The following is a 20,385-nucleotide window of genomic DNA, read 5'->3' as shown; positions in this document are numbered from 1 at the left end:
AATACTCTCCCATTACCCTCCCATGTGTTAAATCCCATCTCAATGAAAACATAAGACATTTAGAGTGACCTGTGTGAGGATAAACAGCCTGCAAGGGGGTCTGGGAACGTTGTCATCACCATAAATCTGAGCAGTGTGGGCAGTGGTGACCCTTACCCTCTGGCAGCTTCTCCCGGGTCCACGTGCTGACTGGCTGTGGAGGTCTTTGCCTTCTATGGAACAGGGACTTTCTTCTCGGATTTGGCTCTGGGTTGCTTCTGGATCACCCTGCCCCATGATTGCCTCTTTACCACCTAACCACAGCTAGATGCCAGGGACCTTCAGGACAGGGCTGTGACTTTTTTTTTTTTTAACTCATCCTTCTGTCCCCAGTGACTAGAGTGGAGGCCTGGCACAATGGTTGGCAAATATGTTGAGTCTTGAATGGTGGTTTTCCAGGGATTAGAGGCCAAGGAAAGAACCAAGTCCATCAAAATCCTCAGGCCATTAGGTTAATCTTTCCAATTTCTAATCCATGGTGCTTTAGCTCTCAAGGCAGAAGAGGATACATATATGGCATTGACGTGGTTGGCAACGCATAAATCATGTGTCCACGCGGGCTGTGGGCAGCGTGGAGCTGGGCAGCAAGTGTGGCAGGGGAGGAGGAAGCAGGCGTCCCCAAACCGCCTGTGTTGATGGCCCACCAGGATCCCCTTGTGATCTGGCCTGACTCCAGACACTGTGGCAAGTCCTCCTCTCCCTGGCTCTGCCCAGTGCCCTTGAGGTCAGGAATGCCGGCCATGAGTCATCCCCACTTCAAGCATCCAGCCTGTTCCTAACTCCGAGCTCAGTTCCTGGTTTCCTTTTACATAACTTCACGGTAGCATTTCACACGTTCTCTCCTCCTGAGGACACTCCTTGCCACTTGACTTCTAGGTAATCACACTCCCCTGCTTCCTGCCATCTCATTGGCTTTGCCTTCTCTGGGTCCTCGGCTATTTCTCCTCCTCTCCTGAATCTTAGGCCATATATTCCCTTCTCAATCCCACGAGGGCCTCTGTCTATCCTGCAGCTTTCGGCATCTCTGAAATACTGATGGTTCAACACCACTGTCTCCAGTCTGGACCTCCTATCTGTGCATCTGCCTGCATAGAAGCTTCTACTCTGTCTTGCCACATCTCAGTTCATGGCAGCCCCAACTCTTCCAATTGCTCAGGCCAAACACCTTGGAGTCATCTGGGCTCTTCCATTTCTTCCCCACCCCACATCCAGTGAGAGGTGCTAAACCTATTCAGAATCTGACCACCCCCATGCTCACCCCCTCCACCGCTATGAACCTGGTCCGAGTAGCCACAGGCTTGCAGCTGGATTGTTGCAATCGTGTGAAGCTAGAACTTTCAGCCTTGGCACGGCCCCTGCATTCTATTTACAGTGCAGCCCAGGGTGAGGCTATTAATGTGCAGGTCAGATGGTGTCACTCCTCGGTCCACCACCCTCCCGTGGCCCTCCATCTCACTCGGGGTAGAAGCCATTGTCTGCAGCCTCATCTTTGCTCTAGTCCCACTGGCTCTTGGCTGCTCATCTGGAACACCGGGCTACTCCCAGGTTAGAACTGTGGCCCTGGCCTTTCCTGCTCACAGGCTCTTCTCCCAGGTGTCTGCGTGTCTGCCTCCCTTCCTCCCACCCCATGCTTCCACATCGACTTCTCAGGCAAGGCCTTGCTGACCCAGTGGTTTAGAACTACAGCCTTCTCCCAGCTGGCCTCCGACACTCTGGCATTCTCTGTAACCTTCTCCCCTGCTCCACTGGTTCCCTTGTTACTGACTATTTTATCATCCCTTCTGACTGATCGATTCCATCTGGCCTCTGAATCTCTCCATGAGAAAATAAACTCCATGAGGGTAAGGAATTTTCTTTCATTCACTGTGGAATCTCTAGAATCCAGAATGGCACCTGGCACATGGCAGATGCTCCGTGAACATTTGTTTAATGAGTTCATTAATGGATCTGGGCCATGATGCTAAGTTAGGAAAAAGAGAAGGTGCCTTTGATGGTTGAATCAGGATCAAAAATTATTTCAGTTTCACCAGATTCATAGGCCAAATAATGCCCCATAAAGGTAAAAACATACATGTAGATCCCTTTAGTCAGAGCCAGAAGCTGACTCTACACACGAAAGAGGAATGCACCGTGAGGAAACCTAAAGGTTAGATTTGACAGTAATTTCAGAATCAAATGGCAGGGACATGTTTTTGATGCAAAAAAAAAAAAAAAACTAAAAAAGGCTGATGGTCCCATTAACAGATGTATAATACACAGATTATGGAAGATGGTAGGTTTGCCCTAATAATCTTTGCTGCTTAAACTGCAGTGGGAGAATTGAATTTACCTCTGGGCCACATGCCTAAAAAGACAACATGAGCCCCATTTGGACAAGAGCCACCTCGGGTAACTACATGTCATGGGAGAAATGTTCATAGTATCTGGCCATTCTTTTCAGCAGGAAAAACTCAGGGGAGACCTAACTAGTTTCTTTATCTATTTGACAAGCCATTCCGTGGAAGAAGGAGCATTCACTATTACTTTAGTCAGTGGAACTGAGACCGTTGAGAAGAAGACGAATTTGAGATAAGGATAGGAAGACACGCAAATTGGTGAGAGCTACCCAAGTATGAAGCCACAGCTCCCAGAGGCAATGAGCAACCCATCCCTGGAGACACAGCAGGGCCCAGCAGAGAATCCTTGATAGGGGGATTCAGGACTGCATAAAATCAGGTCCTCCATGAAGTAGACACCAAGATGGGATTAGAGGTACCAGAGATTGGGGAAATGGGAGGGGAGGCCAGAGGAAGCCAGGAGAGCCATCAGATCACAATGAAGGAGAGAGGGCAGGAAGGACTGGATGGGAAGACTTTGACCACCACGCTGTACAAAGAAGTATCGGTGAGTCTGATGGGGAGTCTTTGGGTGAAAGCTGCCCAACAGAAGGGTCAGGAATGGGTCTTTGGAAGCATCCTCACTGCTCTTAGTCAATGGCTGGAAGCAGCCTGTGGAGCATGGGGCTCTAAGTGGCTTCCGAGGGCAGCAGCTGGGGCCATGAGTCAGCTATGCTCCCAGGGGTGGGAGCTCTGGTAAGTGTGTTTTGGGGGCCCCTAATGGGAACTATGCAGGGTCCTGGGTGGACTCCATGATTCTAAGCCCTCCAACACTGCGTTTCACCCTGTGCTCTCCTGGGGCTTCCAGGACTGTGGGCATCTTCATGACAAGAGCTCAGCATCCCCACCCCTGGCCTGGGGGCCAGCATGTCCTCCGTGCTCCCTGAGAGCCCAGCAAGCCGAGAGCAGAGAGCAAAGCGACCCCCATGCCCAGACCCATAGCCGCGCTCTGGACGGGGATCCCTTCACTTAAAGTGAGGCTAGTAAGTGTCGCTCCGCCACAGTCCCCCGAGAAACCCGTGTGAGGTGGACTTTGCGTGAGGATACGACCTTCCTATCGCTGCAGAAGTGCCAGGACTAAATGCAACAGCCCCTGAACAGAGCGCAGATGGAAGCCTCATCCATTACCCGCCTCTTCCCCTAGAAAGACAACCCTCATTTGTTATTTCCAGACTGTTTTCATTTTACTTACAGCGTGTGAAAAGCGTCGAATTGGGAAATAAATAATATTTTTTCCGAACAGAGGTTTTGGAATCACTTCACAGATTTTGGAATTATTATCCTGTTTCCAAATGTTTGGTTTGTGTATCACTTCTTCATTTATATTTGTGAACTCTTTGTTGCAAATGTCCTCATTTGGAAAACTCTGACAGAAGTCTGAATGAACTCGGTTGTTGGTCTGTGTTCATGTCTCGTTGAGAGATGCCTCCTCCTCCCTGTATTTTGAAGTGCAGCAAAATCTTGCATGCAGTTTGGGAAAGAGATGTTTGCTAGAACGTTCCTTTCCATTGCAGTAGTTCTGCACTGACCAGTTCGCCTCTCATTAGCATCCCTGTCTCCAGGTTCTCCTCTCTACAGTAGCTCTTCCCATTAACAGGAAATTGAGATTCCTTCTCCACCTTCTGTTCAGAAGCTTTCCCTTGTTCCTCTTGTCCCACTGTCGGAAGCCTAGACTTGCCCTGGTTGTCAGCCCCCTCCCTAAATTCTTCCAGCTTCCCCAGGCCACACTGTTTTCATGGGATTCCTCTAGCCATCTCCTTTGGGTCAAGCCTTTCTCCTCCCTGCACAAAAAATACTGTGCCCATTCCAGCCCTGCCCCCATGTATGCTCCCAGTCCTAAAGTATCACCTTCTCTCTCCTTTGTTATCCATACTCCGTTCGTTAGGCAAAACCCACAGGGAGCTCAGCTGGTGAGAAAGAAAGGGAAGGTTCAAACCCAGAGACACTTCTCTCCTCATTTATCTCTGAAAGACCACACTCGTCATCTAACTGAGGGTCTGTTCATCTGCTCTGTCTTCTCCTCTCTCCACAGCCCCTTCCACTGTTCCCATCATGCACCAGGTCAGTGCCACCATGAGGAGCATCACCTTGTCATGGCCACAGCCGGAGCAGCCCAATGGCATCATCCTGGACTATGAGATCCGGTACTATGAGAAGGTGAGGCCTGCTGCCATTCAGTGGAGGGTGGCCCGCGGAGGGCACACATAGGCAGGCTGGTGGAAGTCCTGAGAGAAGGAGAAATCTGCCGATGGAGGCCAGAAGCTCCTTGGGAGAGTTTGTTGGGTCTTCCTTGGCAAAACTCCCTAAAGCCCGGACACTGTCCATGTCATTCTCTCAGAAGAGAATCTTCCAGACTACTCCCCTGCTGTCTAAATGGCTCAGTGGGCTGGTAGGGCCAGAACCAACCCCATTTTCCCAGGCGTGTGTTTGCTATGCTGACACAGATGCCACAACACTGCCACATGTCCCTGTAACTTCCCAAGATTTTGTGATTTTGCAGACCAGTGTTTTCCAAAGTGTTGGACCGTGTTCTTCCGATATAAGTTTGTTTATTTATAAATCGTATGCTTGTAATGCCGTGCTAGTATATTTATAGAGAATAAAACATGTAAATGGAAATGTAAAAGGATGAGCTAGAAATTATTAGAAATAGAAATTTGTGTGTTATCTCCTGACTGTTCTTTAGCAGCTGTTCCTGGGACCCACAGCAGGTCACACGCTGCCAAGAGGAGGGAAATGGTGCCCTGTGGAGCAGGCCCTCTTGGTCTCTGTGGGGGAGGCACCATGTTAAACTGTACCATTTGCAAAATCCCAGGAAAACACTGACCCAACATGCTGTTTGTGAAAACAACAGATTCGTTTCCTTATTCTGCAAGCATTTATCAAGTGCCTGCTATTTGGCATGTACTATTTGTGATATATTAATGATCTAAACAAAGATTCCTGCCCTCCTGAGGCTTACTTTCTGATAGAAGGAGACAGAAAATGAACACAATAAATAAGGATATTATAGAGTATGTTAGAAAATGAACCATGCAAAGGAAAATAGAAAAAGCAGAGAACGGCAAATGTAATCAAGAGGGTCAGGATCGGGGGAGGAGAAGGTTGTAGAATTAAATAAAGGGAGGCCTCTTAGAGCAGGTAGGTTCCAAGTAAAGACTTGAAAGAGGTGAGGTTATTGTGAAACGGGGGGAGAGAGGGTCAGATGCCTATGCAAAGGCCCTGAGGCAAGGTCATGACTAGTGACTCTAGGAACAGGAAGAAGACCAGCATGACTGGAGTGGTACAAGCGATGGGAAAGTAGCAGACAGGTGAGAGAGGTAACCAAAGGAGGGACCTTAGAACTTCAGCTCTCCCACTGAGATGAGGCTCTGTAGCAGGGTTAGCGGCTGAGGACAGACAAAATCTGACTTACATTTTAAGAGGATCATTCAACCCTCCCATTAAAAACCAGCCTGCTAGATTACAATCAGTTAGAACAAGAATGATGGGATGAAACAAGGATCCACTGGGATGGAAAGAGAGGACCAGGGAAATAGTAAATTTCAGATACAGAAACTAAAGACAGAGCAGCTGGATTTCTAGCAGGTTGTAGTTCAGACTTGGGAAAGTTTGTACCTGGTCTAATAGAAAGATGTCCCTGATCATTGACCTAAAAGGGGACTTGCTGTGGTAGAGCATGATTGAGGTAAAGGAAGGGATAGAAACTCAGCTTGAGGGGCGCCTGGGTGGCTCAGTGGGTTAAGCCTCTGCCTTCGGCTCAGGTCATGATCCCGGGGTCCTGGGATTGAGCCCTGCATCGGGCTCTCTGCTCGGCGGGGGGCCTGCTTCCTCCTCTCTCTCTGCCTGCCTCTCTGCCTACTTGTGATCTCTATCTGTCAAATAAAATAAATAAAATCTTAAAAAAAAGAAAAGAAAAGAAAAACTCAGCTCGATGTGTAAAACATCTCTGAGAGGGGAGGAGGGAGCTAGAGGTCCATGTCTGCAGTCCAGGAGAGAGGACCAGTGCTTGGACAAATCCATCTGGAAGTTTTCACTACATAAACAGTATGAAAGCCCCGAGGCTGGTGGAATCACCCAGGGGGGCAGTGGAAATCGGAAGACGATCAGGGATGGAAACCCGCAGCCCTCTGGCATGGAGGTTGTGTTGAACAGTGGAACATGACTGCGTTGGGATACAGGACCCTAGTTTCCGGTGCCCTCCATAGCTAACCAGCCATGCAGCCATGCTTAAATTACTTAGCCACACTAGGTCACAGTTTTCACATCCATAAACTGGGAGCAGTTTACGTCCCCAAAAGTGGAGGGCCAGATGGATCTCTAATCCAGTCTGTAAGGAGATATGCCCTTTGGCCCTTACAACAGAACCTATGAGCAAGGTGAGAATTAGGGAGCATTCTGTTCCATTTAGAGAACATTGGGGTTTCTAGACAGTCGATTCAGATAATTCAGTGAATCGGGGGTAATGCAAACCATCTGGATTCGTAAGCAACCATTATATCCAATCAGCTTTGAACTTGGGACCCTCGTTTGCTAGATATCTTCTATCAGTTACTAAAGTACATGTTGGGTTTCCACAAGGTTTTGGACCAATCTGTTTGGACCAATTATCCACACAGTCTGATTTCATCATCAAAGTCGACCTAAGAGTTCAGTAGAGGATCTCGTGTGACCAGTATATGATGCAATGTCAGAATCACCAACAAGATGTCAATGGCCCACTTCCCACACACACTTGAACTGGAGCCTCAGAAGATCATCTCAGAAAAATCACAGGAATTTCTCCCTAGTCTGCCCCTATCGGGTACCAGGAACTTTGGAAACATTACCTACTTTTCTCCTCACTACCCGGTGTGGTAAATATTTGTATCGTTGTTATGGGGAAAGGAACCACTGCACAAAGAAGTTCAAAGCAAAAAAAAACTTGCTCACAAACACACAGCTAGGAAGTGAGCCTACAGCCAGGTGTGGCAAGTGGCAGGGCTGGAGAGGGGCTGAATACACAGGAGCCACCTGCCCTCCACCTCGTCCACCGGCCGAGGGCATCCACCCCAGGATGGAGGTGGGATTCGTGACAGGTTCCTGCCTGGGTCCCAGGGCTCCTCCCTCCCCAGTCCACACCCCAGCTCCTCAGCTACTTTTCCCTTTACTTGCACACCTCCTCCTTTGAAACACTGTAATTAACTTCAACTTCTGATACTATGAAGGAAGCTTATTCTCCCATTTCAGACCACGTCCCTACTTCTCAGTAATTTATACTAATTATTAACAGACACACGGGCACAGCAGCTCCATGCCTGAGGCAGCTTCCACACCTCAGTGAAGCGTATTATAGTCCTCACTCCAGAGGATGGAATGCTTTCCTTGGGAACGCGGAAGATTCTTTGGCAAAACATTGGTTACCGTTCAGTATGTCACTATGGAACTCTAGACTTCACTTACAAAGTGCTGGACTGTAAGATCTGTTCCATTGCCTAGACCATTTCTAATGCAAATAAAGAAAAAGACACTATCCTACGAGGGTATTTTGAAATAACCACAGTGATCACAATTCACTGTACATTGAGTACCTATTATGTGCCAGATATACACAGATCCATGAACTCTGAGCCCTAAAAGAAATAAAAGAAAGATGCTTGCAAGCCAGGTATGACCAATTTATAGATGATGGCACTAAGTCCCAGGAAGGTCCAATGACTTGTCCATGACCCTAAAGAACCAGAACTACGGACGTTCTTATTATATTCTGGTGGTGCAAACTTCTGAGCTCAGTGTTGAACTGGATGATAATTCTGCTATTGCCGAGGATCTCAAAATGAAAGTGGCCTCTGAAATATGAGGGCGCACCTTCATTTTAAATGCAGATACTTCTAAGCAGAATGATCTGCCTCCATGCTCCACGAGGCCAGTGAATTCTGTCTTTAGAAGATGCAAACACAGGAGAACTCAGCCAGGTAGACATCCTGGGTTTAATCCAAAGAAACAAAACCACGATGCCTCCATTCTGTGCAGCTTCTACTAAGCCAGGAGTCAGCAGAGTTTTTGTGTAAAGGACCAGAGAAGAAATATTTAAGTCTGTGGCCACACAGTCTGTGTCCCGAATACTCAACTTGCCTTCATAGAAGAAAAACAGCCGTACATGATAGATCACAAGGCCGACATGGCTAGGTTCCAATAAAACTTTATTTACAAAAACCAGGAACTGGCCATGGACCATAGTGTTCCAACCCCTGAAAACCCTCCCTGGGTCTCCTACCTCATGCCACCCTCTCGATCTGTGCTTGGCACACCTCTCCATTTCAACTCTATGAACAGAATCAATGAGGCTTTGGCCTCCTCCAACAGCTCATTAATAGAGAGCTCAGATGCCGTCGAGCTGATGACACTCCCAGAGCCTCTCCATGCTCATCTCCTTCCCATTTTAATATGCTCCCATTCATCATTCTCTCTTGTTTACTGTCTTGTAGCACTTTTCACTCCTGGTGTCAGCGCTTGTAGGCAAACCATGGGAGGGGCAGCTACACCTGCTCTCAGCTGTCTCCATGATTAAGCGTTCAGACGTTTACTTGCTCTTCATAATAACTGTCTGGGCCGGAATGGGTTGGGTGAGGCCTTGGGACTTTCTGCCCTTCATATTTTTGGATCATTTTCTCCTAGAAACCCTTTCAGACCTTGGCAATATCTTGTGCTCGATCGATGGGTCCCAATAACCAGTTTGAAGTATGGTGTTTATTCATTCATTTAGCACGGAATCCTTGAGCACCCTGGCGGTTTGGCGTCAGCCCTGTCCTGCATGTCGGGGATGGGCGCCATGGTCTGTGCCCTCAACAGCTAGTCTCCTCCTTGCACATGCTTACAGAATCAATCATGACACCATTAAAAAAAAAAAAAAAAGGCAAGCAACCGTGCTCTTCGCTCTCACTCATTTGTCTAAGGTTGATTAATGGTGTTGGAGGGAACAAGGACAACTACTCATTTTAATCACTGAACTTCTTGAAGAATGTGTGGGCTATAAAGTGATTATGGGGTAATGTTTTCGTCCTCACAATCCAAAGACAAATACACCAAGAAGCAGTTTTGAGGAAAAGAGTGGCCTGGTCAGTGTTTTAAATCTTTCAAGCGGCACCTAATTCCACAGATTCCAGCAAAACCAGACAATCCAGACAGCTGCCTGCTACCCGGATTTTGTAACGATGGCATTTTATCCTAATTTGCAAGGTGGTGAGGTGCTTTTTGTAACTTCCAATCTCAGATCCCCAGTGTGTCGAGATAGTAATGACCAGAGCTCTGGATGCTATTCCTTCTGTAGCGGGCGGCCTTCTTTCTGCCAGATCGTTGTCAGCCTCCTTATCAGCCTGATGGGTGACCCTCTGCTGTTCCCCCAAAGTCCCCCCAATCCGCCTTCTGCCAAGTCACTCAGTCACTACTACTGTTGGCGTCTGATTATTTGGTGGTCTGTCCCACAAGATTTTGTGTCCCCAAGGAAAGGGGCCGTGCCTCGGTCCCTGCGGCCTGTGTGTAGTTCCCCGCACATGGTAGTGTGTCATGAATGCAGCTGCCTGGCCCCAAGATTGAGTGAATACACATCAGGTCACCCTCGCCTTTATATATTTTAAAACAATGGCATTTAAAAAAAAATCATCACACTATATTCTTTTGTCCTGGGTCAATTTCCCAAACTTCTGTGGCTTGTCTGAGCATATAGTTTATACACCTCTTACCATCAGCTTTCCCTGCATTTGTCACCATGCCTTGCGAACCATTGTGCTGAGAACTCATCACAGAGCCCCAGATGTGCACACTGGGCTTGGGAGCTTTCCTCTCCGTGACCCAAGCTCTTCAGTTTCACCGATGCTCCCCATTCTGCTCCAAGATTGATGGTACAAACAGGGGCAGGCCCAGACTCGAAACTTTTGTTCCTGCACACTTGGAGATGACCCACAATCTCTAGGATGTGCACATGGAAATGACCAGAGGCCAGGCTGGTATCTACGAGGGAGCTGAGAGTAGGACATAACAATAAAGAGGAGCAATGAAAACAGTCCACGGGAAGCCTTCCTGGAAGAGGAGGCCTTAGAGGCATGGGCACTGGGAACCTGCAGCGTGCAGCGGAGCACTGGAGAGAGGCATTTCAGACAGGGAAAACAGCCTAAGCAAAGGCTGTGGGTCTGGGGGTGTGGTTCCTGGAGGAACAGCAAGGTAGCAATTTGGGAGATGTGAGATTAGAATTGCTTCCTTATGACAGGCCTGTCAACCTAGATTTAGGAATTTTGTTTTTATTAGGTCATAGCTTTAGGGAAGGTCAGATATCTTTTTTAGAAAAGAAGTTGGGATTTGGTGGGGTGAGAGGAGCAGAAGAAATGGGAGGCTACAAACGTGTAGGCAGAAATGAAAGATTCCATAAGATCCACAGCAAAGAGGAAGCACCCTAGAAGGGGACCCCCACAGGCGGAGGAGTCGGAAGGGTGAGAAGCAGAAGCAAAGTCTGTGCACACCAGAGGACAGTCAGTGCGGGTAGCAGGGACTATCCAGAATGGCCCCGGGCTCTGTTGCTGAGTGGACACCAAGTCACTCAGCTAAGGACTAGGACTTGAGGGGGCTTAAAGGGTGATCTAGAACAGCCACGGTGAGGAGTGACCAACCAGGAGATCTTGAGTGAGGAGAGAAAAGACGAGGCCTCAGTAGGAGCAAGAAAAAGGGCAGATGTTGTCTAGTTTGCTTCTACTGACCTCAGAGGCGCCACAGGGTTTTGCAAAGCTGCGTGTGTTCTGTTATTCTGTCCGTGAACCCTGGCAGGGAAAGGAGCAGAGAATGACAGTGAGTCCCCCAGCCAGGCCTGGAGAGCCCAGCCGTTTGCTCAGAGCTTTCCTTTAGAGAGCAACCCCCCCGACATGACACACAGCTTATTCTTCATATCCTTGGTCCAGGCCAGACTGTCCCCCATTCGGAGGGAGGGCCGGGGCTGCTGGCAGCATCCCACTCATGGGGCCTGGGGGCTCCAGGGCAGAGCAGGGGGTGCTGGGGCTCTCAGGAGCGGGCTACAAACTGTTCTTGCTCTTTATTTCAGGAGCACAATGAGTTCAACTCCTCCATGGCCAGGAGTCAGACCAATACGGCACGGATTGACGGCCTACGGCCCGGCATGGTGTACGTGGTCCAAGTGCGAGCCCGCACGGTGGCCGGCTACGGCAAGTTCAGCGGCAAGATGTGCTTCCAGACGCTGACGGATGGTAAGAGGCGGGCCAGTGAACTGGTACAGGGCCAGCGCTTGGGGGCAGGGGGAGTCAGGGGGAGCCCTGAGAGGCTGCCCTCTCAGCCCCAGTACCAACCTGTCGCTACATTCTGGTGCCGCTCCCTTGCCTCTGGAGGGGCCGTACACACTTTTGTGATTCACAAGGCACGGCATCTGCCTGAAGCCTGGCCTGTTTCTCTCCTGGCATCTCGGGGGTTGGCCTTCGAAGGTCTCTGCTCCATAAGCAGAAGGGCATAGCAGTGAGACCCACATGAATCTCGGGGGCCACGTGCCCTCCTGCCTCTGGCTCAGGGCCTGGTGCCTCCTCTGTTTTATCCTCACTCCCACTTCACCTCCTCTTCTGGGGCACTGGGAGCCGAGCCTAATGGCTAAGGTGCCCAGGAAGGAAACAGAGGGGCAAGAATGGGGACACAGCAGTCCCTTGTACCCAGCAGCTCAGCTTATCTGAAGCAGCTTCAGATGGGACTCCAGTAGGTTCTGTGTCACTAGAGATAACAGACACTGTCTTCCAAACCATCCCCAAGGCCAGAAAGTCTGTCCCCCAAAATACTTCCACCTTTGGGCTTTGTTAGTTCCCTGTTACAACAATCTCTCCCAGTCCTCTGAGATCACCCTTTTGAACGGTCATGGAAATCTGATTTCCCTGAAGCCTGAGCTCTGAGCATGGGCTACCTTCCTGCGCTCGCTCACTCCTTTCACCAGCCATTTACCATGGTGTGTGCTTTTATTTATCTGCTTACTATCTGTCTATTTTATCTATTCATTTATGAGCTGTTGCCTGATAGTTTTCCAAATATCAGTCTATTCTCACGCTCTTCAACTGAAAACCTTTAATTTTTTATGTTTTACTTACATTGTGTACAAAGCAGTCTGCCCTTCCAGAACATTTTACTTTAGGCCAGCACTCTCAGATTAGGCACGTGATAGGACTTAAGGGTTTTTTTTTTATTTACTCCCATTACAATTTTTAACAATTTAAAAATCAACAAAAATATTTTAAAGATCAGATGATTTCATGTAAGAACCATGATGTGCTTATTCTTGGGAAAAAATGCGAAGAAGCCAATGCTGGTGGGCCTCCTAGCATGAGGGCTCTGCCCTCCAGCTGGGAGGGGGCTGCCCCTGTGGAGGGCCTGCGCCTTCCCAGTGATTTGTACCCGGATGCTTTCACGTGAGCTTTCATGTGAGCTGGCTCCTGTAGGATTGGTCTTTGCAACCCGTTTTGAGGGTGTTTTTTTTTTAGGTGAATCTTCACTCATAATTTGAGGATGGTGACATGGGGTGGAAAGGCAAACCAGTTTGCTCAGATGAATGATGCTGCCGGTATGAAAAGAACGCAGGCTGTCTCCTGTTCCCAAAGGACTCTGTCCTCTCTTTGCACCTCACTTACCATCTCGATTTATGGGCACTTTGGCATCAGGAAGTACACAGGATTAAAAACCCAAAACTCAGAATGCTCTGAGCCCTTGGCAGTTCTGCTAGACAAATCAAGAAGTAACAAATTTCTCCCAAGAAGACTATTCCTTTTACATTTGGCAGTTAAGTTTTATAAACCCAAGAGGGGCTAGATGTAAGAGAGTTTTGGTAAGTGGCCAAATTCAGGAGTATTTATCTTAATGACTGAGGTTCACACATCGGTAGTAATTAAGTTCACTGAGGCTCCAGGCCCTGTCTTCAGCACGAAGGTGAGTCTGAAGGGTGATCAATGATAGGGTCATTGGAGCAGGGAGGACCTCTGGGATTCTGCCCAGGGTCAAAGACCACACTTTGAGGGGCAGGGGACCACCACATGCCGGCAAAGACATCATGGCCCTGGGCTGCTGTTAGCTACAGTGGGCCTACTTTTGGCTTAGCTGCCTTTTTTTTCTTTTTTTAAACCCACTCATAAAGTATGGTATTTGCATGTTTATCAGACAGTCCAGGAGATTCTTAGGCTCCCTGGTGTTTGAGAGTCATCCTTCAATTCCATGAGCGGAAGAAGACCCTTCTACAGATAAGGATGTTGGTTCTTGAAGCTTCTCATTCTTTAGAAATCAGTTTTAAAGACTGAAGGTCACATTGCTTTATGAAGTTTTTAAGTTATAAAGATGTTTTTTATGGACTCTTCACTGTGATTCCTTGAATTTCCTTTGTGTGTGTGTGTGTGCCAAATTATTTTTTGTTAAACATACATGTTCCAGAACGCTCTCAGCTGAGGGAAATTGAAACTCTACCTTCGGTCTTTAAAATTGTTGTCTATGGAGTGGTTGGCCTCAAGAACCACATCCTTGTCTTTGGAAGGCTTTCTCCACCCACAGAGTTGAAGAGTGGTTCTTAAACTCTGAGAAGCATGAGAAGCACCTGGAGTATTTGGTACACATGGAGATGTCCTGCTCTCCACTCAGAGGTTCTGATTCAGCAGATCTGAGGAGAGGCCCGGAAATAATCATATTTAATCATCGGGCTCAGGTGATTCTGATGCAGGGCACGGGGAGCTTCGCTTCAAGAACTGCTGCCCTTAGGGTTGCCGGGTAAAATACAGGATGGCCAAATAAATTAGAATTTCAGACAAAGAGTCAACAATATTTAAGTCCGAGTATCTCCCACACAATGTTCGGGGCATACTTAGACTAAAACATTATTCATCGTGTATCTGAAATTCAAATTTAACTGGTGGGTCCGTGTTTTTATTTAGTGTATCTGGCAACCCTCACTGTAATAGAATATATAATATTGATCTCCATGTGCCTCCGTCCTGAGTACCAGGTGAAAGAATGACCACAATTATTATTGTGCCAGCCGGGCCAAGGGGTTTCTATGGATTAGGGCAAAAAGTATTAGTATTGGGGGTACCTGTGATAGTGTAGATGTTGTGAAATATGCCTCACATAATTTGATCATTTTAATATTGCTTTTTTTTTTTTTTTTTTTTTTTAGCAGAAAAGAGTCTGCGGGTCAGAGGGACTAAAGATTTTGTGCAAGAGCACAGGGCTTTCATGCGGGAAAGCCAGGCTTTGGGCGAGCTCTGTTGTCCTCTGTGACTCTGGGACTTCCCTTCCCCCTGCGTCATACAGTATGGTTCTGACCTTGGCAGAGGCCTTGATTCTGTTCTTGAATAGGAACTGTGGAGTGCTGGGTCATTTCCGGCCATTCCTTTGCACCTGGTACAGGGCTGCCTGGCCACAGATGCTCTGGAAATATCTGCTCCATGAGTCTGTGCGCTCTGTTGCATGTCAACACCTTTCTGTTTTAGAGATACTCCCGCAGGGGTTTTTCAGTCTTCCCCTTAGTCTTCCCCTTAGCGTGACTGACCAGTCTTGGAGAGACCATCCAAATGAGGGGATGTGGACTGGTGTCACCTCTGCTGTGGGGACGGATGTCATCAGCATTTAGTTCTGAGCTTCTCTCTGTCACTGCTGTTTCATTTTTTTTTGGTGGCTGTCATTTGGTTTTAGTTGTTGTTACCTGTTTGTGATTGGAGATCACTCTTTGCTTCCATTGGGCTTCTGGCTCTGAAGCCGAGAAGCTGTACTCTACGTGTACATGCAGATGTCTATTTATCATGTCTTTGGTATCCTGTGCTGAGTCCCAGTGGTATGGGAAGGGCACGTGGGAAGGACTTGAATGCCTCTTTCTCCCCTAGATGACTACAAGTCCGAGCTGAGGGAGCAGCTGCCCTTGATTGCTGGCTCGGCGGCCGCTGGGGTGGTGTTCGTAGTGTCACTGGTGGCCATCTCCATCGTCTGCAGCAGGTAGGCCTTCCGCTTCCATGCCCGCCAGCTCGCCTCGGATCCAGGAAGCCCCTTGCCATGTGCAGGCCCCTCCCGGGACACACAGACTGGACGGGGCCTAACGGTTTGCAGACATGCTGTCCAGCTCATGGTCATCCCTCCGTCTCGCTCCGTGGGCAGCCTAGAATTCACCAGATTATGTGTTTGCTCCGTGCCTGAGAGCTGGGCGAGGCTGCGAGTCAACAGCATCTGTCTTCCAAGACCCTTTTATTCCCCCTCAGGGTCAGAGTGACAGTTCCCAAATTGCATTTGACCCACCTGAGCATCACACCCCGCATGGCAGCCCATCCTCTGGTTGGAGAGCCGAGGTCCCCGGCAGAGGGCACAAGGGAGGTGGGCAAGAGGGGAGCCATGGCGGAAAACAGGAACTCTGAGCTCTGTTGAAGGGCGGGCCCTGAGGCCTTGTGAATTTTTCATATGGTTGCTCCTGCCTTCAGGGCTTAGCCCAGATTCGGCTGCTGCGGAAAGCAGCGGAACTGGCTTCCCCGGAGCTATTCCCGCGAGCTGATGGCTGTCCTCAGCATCTCTGCCCACGACTGATGAGGGACCCACAGCCCCGCCTGGCCTCTGAAAGACCTTGACTGGAAAGCTGATCCGGGTGCTCACGGTGGTGGTCAGGCCAGGAAGCAGGATGGGAGCTAAATGTTAAAGTGAGAGAGCTCCCGCTCCCAGCCCCGGGAGACGCCTGAGTGAGCCTCCACGGGGACAGGGGGGCTGGGCGGACACCAGAGCGGGCCAGCGAGCCTGGGCCCCAGCTGAAAGAGCTCCTCTTGCTTGCCTCCGCAGGAAACGGGCTTACAGCAAAGAGGCTGTGTACAGCGATAAGCTCCAGCATTATAGCACTGGCCGAGGTGAGTAGAAAGAACACACCCACCGCAGGGTACAAGAGGTGAGCGCTTGGAGTGCTCCTTATAGCCTGACTGGCTGGTCCCGACCGCAGGAGCCCTTCCAGCCCCCAGAGCCCCAGCAGACGCCTCTCTCTGCAGGTTCCCCCGAGCCACAAGCTGCCTGCCCCTTCTGCTGTCTGCCCGTGGTGGGCACTCATTGGGCGCCGGTCGGGTAGATTATCTTCCACATTGATAAGCCCATATAGGACACAGAATGCAGGGAGAAGATTGGGTTTAGCAAGTCAATGAATCCTGAAATCAGACTCAGTGGGAAAGGATGGAGGGCTCTCTATTAACATCTTCTGCCTTATCTTATCCAATTGAGCGGCTGGGGAATGTGTTAGCCAAATTCACAGATAAGCCAGAGAACATGAATGCAGGGAATTAAAAAGATAGCAGAGCCCAAGAGGCCGGCGTGTTGGGATATCTCCCAAGTGTTTTCTTTTAAGCAGTACCTTTAAAAGTTTTTCTCACTCATTATCCTACCCATCTCTCTCTCTTTTTAAACCTATATGTAATATTTTTCTAACTAAAATTCCTCGTCACCAACGTACAGTGTAAAGTCATGTGTCGAAATGATTCTTTTATCTGTGTCATTACAACATTGTAGGAGCTGAACAAGGTCCCCCTCGGTCAGCTGGGCCACCTCCCCACTTCCAGAAAACTTAGCTCCCCAGGCCATGTTCTCATTCTAAATAACTCCCTTTGAATTCCCCAGATGCCCCCAGAAATCCATGCCAGCCCTTTGTGCTGTGCTCTGTCACAGGCTCCTTCTGGAAGCTGCATCTCACCTAAGCTCCTCCCTGCCCAGTGCAATGCCAGCCCCTTTCTTCCTGTTCGCTCAGCAGTGAGCATGGAAGACAGACCTCGTGGACACACACACACACACACACACACACACACACACACACCCTCAGCCTGCCTTCCGTGGGCAGCTCCTGGAGCAAACATGAGCTCAAGGGTAAAATTTCTCCCGGACCACACTCTTCCCTTCTCCAAGGGTTCACCAAGGCAGGAAAGTGAGGCCGGGACCATCATCCAGCAGCCCCACCTCAGAGGAGCCAGTGCCGGCTGGGGCGGTTCAAAGGCCACTCTGGAAAATCGGCTTTGTTCTCTGGGAGGCTTTCAACCCAAGACCAAGAAACAGCCATGGGTCTGTAGGGAACGAAGCCCCTGGCGGCTGGCTGCTGTTCCCAGGCACTTGTTACTGGGAGGGAGGTGGCGGCTCCCTGGAGGCTCTGGGGCGCTGAGACTCTCCCACAGGGGACCAAGCAGCAGCACAAATGTGCGGGACTGGGAGAGTGGCCCCCATCTAAGGTTACCAGCAAAGTTCCTGCAACACTCAGAATCCCATTTACCTTCCTTCTTTCCTTGTCCTGGCCACTCTGTCCTCCATTTTAACCAGTTGTAACTGGTTTCCCAGGGCTGTGTTCTCAATCTTTTCCTATATCCTGACTCTGAGCCTCACTGCAAGATCTACAGATGGCGTTTACCTGTTTTAACATGTGCATTTGCCCTTCCAGCCAAGGCCTTAGCTTCCTCAGCTGAAAAACACAGACTTGGATTTACTTCTGATTCTCAAGGGAGGGTTCCCCACCCCTCCCCCTACTGAGCATCAGAATTACCTGAAGGCCTTTCTCTACCCCCCTGCTTCCCCATCTCTACCCCCCTGCTGCCCAGTCTCTACCCCCCTGCTTCCCCACCTCTGCCTCGGGGTTGACACCACTCCCACCCACCCCCTGCTCTGGGCTGACTCCTGGCCATACTAAGAGCCACTGTGAAGTCCAGTTCCGATTTGGCATTCTGTGAGCTCTTTGATGACACATTTAGAGATGGCCGTGTCCACCTGATTGCGGAGGATGCCACATCGGGTTCAAGAGGAGGAATGCCATTTTGGAGCCTAGAGATGCCCTAGGGTGAGAATGAGGTGTCCTAAGAAGGAACTCCCCTTTTTAAAAGACAAGCAAGCTAAGCCTTGTCACTCTTCGGGCTGGGTATACAGAGGGTCCCCAGGCATGGAGTCCAAGTGCAGCTTGGTGCCCACTGGGCGACTTCAACCTGAAATCTGGCCATCCTCCTGCTCTGGAGGGGTGGGCTAGGCCGGCCCACCATGGGGAACCCACATGCACAGAGGTATGCTGCCACAACAGCCGGAGCCCCTTTGGGGGGACTCTGTCACCTCTGAGGCCAACAGAAGGAAGCCTCCCTAGTTGTTATGGTGCACAGAGAGACCAGTCTGCTGTCTGCAGTAATGGTGCCTGCTGCGGCCAGCAAGGGGGGCTGAGCGCACAGCACCCCCTGTGATGAGCTGCGTGGTTGCTGACCCTGGCAGAGCCAGAGTTCCCTCCTGTAGCTGCTTTAGAAGGCTGTCTTCTCTTCCACTCAGCTCACCTTCTGTAAGCGTCCTTGCCCCTGTTCGTGACTGTTCTTTTTATCTTGTCCCCTAACCCTGGCTCCTCCTTGCCACCTGCTTCCCTAAACTCACAGTTGCGTGCCTTGAACTGCATTCGTGCTTTTTCTGCTGTGCACATCCCTCACTCTGATCCAGGCTCTTACTGTTGGAGAATCACAGCTGAAAGGCTGTAGAGCTGGGGTCAAGCTCAACACACTTGGAACAGAGGAGAAAACTCCCAGCTCAGATGGAGGACATGTCTGCCCCAGGATGGGGAAGGAGTAGGAATACTTAGCCACAGAAAAGCCTATTTTGTGCCCCGAGTTGGGAACTTTATTCTGGAAGCTCCCTTCGACTCATCCAACCCTGACAACGCCTTGGGAGGCAGGCACTAACGCAGGAAGGTTAAGTGACTTACCCTGGTCACACGGCTCCTGGGTGGCAGAGGTTGATGGTGCGCTAAGTCTGGCTACGGAGCCCATGCTCTCCCCATATGGCAGGAGCTCAAGCTGCCGGGCAATCAACAGCAGGTGAGAACCGAGTGAGGACTAATCCTAGGTGTTCTGGCTGGTGGTTTGTTGGTTCCCCCTCCGCTGGTCCCACTGTAGGAGGCGGAAAGGTCAATTATGTCTAACCCACATGTGGGCATGTGGATTACAGACTCTACCTGGACCGCCCACACGCATGCCCCTGGAGGTGAGGTGTGGCTAGCAGCTGCAGCTCTGAGGACCTCCTGCCCAGGGAGTGACAGGAAACCTACAGCAGCTTCTCGACTGCATTCATCAGAGTTCGCGCCCCTCTTCCCCTTGGGCAGGGCACAGGGTGCCGTAGAGGCCAGTGGTCCCTGCCCTCCCAGGCCCTCCTTTCAAGCTGATGCAAAGGCTGAAGGAGAAATAACAGGAACCTTTGAAGGGGAATACCTTTTCTAGCCCGTCCAGACATGGTAGAGCTGTTCACTTTGAGAGCAGTGCACCGTCTGGGACACCAGCTCATGGCCCTCCTCTGAGCCTGCAGCATGTGAACAAGCGTGTCAACAGGAGGTTGGATTTGGGTGAGAGGGATTAGAGGGAAGGCAAGTTGGGAAGAGAATCTGTTGGATGTGGTGTTGGATGCTTGGCTGAAGAGCCTGGAAGCCTGTGGTTCATGTTCAAGGTTGGGTGGGTGGGACCATGCTTTTCCCGTGTCCAAGGAGAGGCAGACAGATGGTTGTGTATTCTTATGATTTCAGGGAACCAGATATCAGAAGGTGCTTGCCAGCCTAAAAACTGCCTGAACAGGATGACCAGTGAATAGTAGGCTAGGGAATCTATCTTAGAAAAGTTCCAGTGGATTCTGCATTTGGGAAATGCTACTGGGTATTTATGGGGGTTGTGCAACTACACACCCGATAGCAGCTGGTGCCTCCCTGATTTCTGAGTTTGCTGAACTGGGGAGGGGCAGGGAGAGAGGAAGGAAAGAGTTTGGGAAGGGGCAAGGGCTTTCAGGAAGCAACCCTAACACAACCATCTCCGGGTTACAGGCAATTGCAGATAACAATCATGGAGCTGTTCTCAAGCCTGGAGAAAAGCAAAAACAAATAGGGTATGTGGCCAGGGACTGGTGAAAGCTCTAATTTCCACCTCAGGCAAGAGGACAGAGCACTGAGATGACAGAACAGGAGTGTGAGCTT

At 49.8% G+C, this 20,385-nt stretch overlaps 1 protein-coding gene across 1 annotated transcript in view; it reads left to right on the top strand.

Annotated features, from left to right (window-relative positions):
- Positions 1-20,385, top strand: part of EPHB1 (EPH receptor B1) — a gene marked incomplete at its 5' end in the record, with an annotated part of 261,845 nt that overhangs the window by 164,235 nt on the left and 77,225 nt on the right. Inside the window, 4 exons of the mRNA XM_080807523.1 lie at positions 4,447-4,571; positions 11,482-11,644; positions 15,290-15,398; positions 16,224-16,288. Coding sequence (XP_080663649.1) covers positions 4,447-4,571; positions 11,482-11,644; positions 15,290-15,398; positions 16,224-16,288 — 462 coding nt within the window. The remainder of the gene's footprint in view (positions 1-4,446; positions 4,572-11,481; positions 11,645-15,289; positions 15,399-16,223; positions 16,289-20,385) is intronic.

This window comes from Martes martes (assembly GCF_963455335.1).
Source record: "Martes martes genome assembly, chromosome: 1".
NCBI lineage: Eukaryota > Metazoa > Chordata > Mammalia > Carnivora > Mustelidae > Martes > Martes martes.
This window is presented reverse-complemented; position numbering and strand designations above follow the sequence as displayed.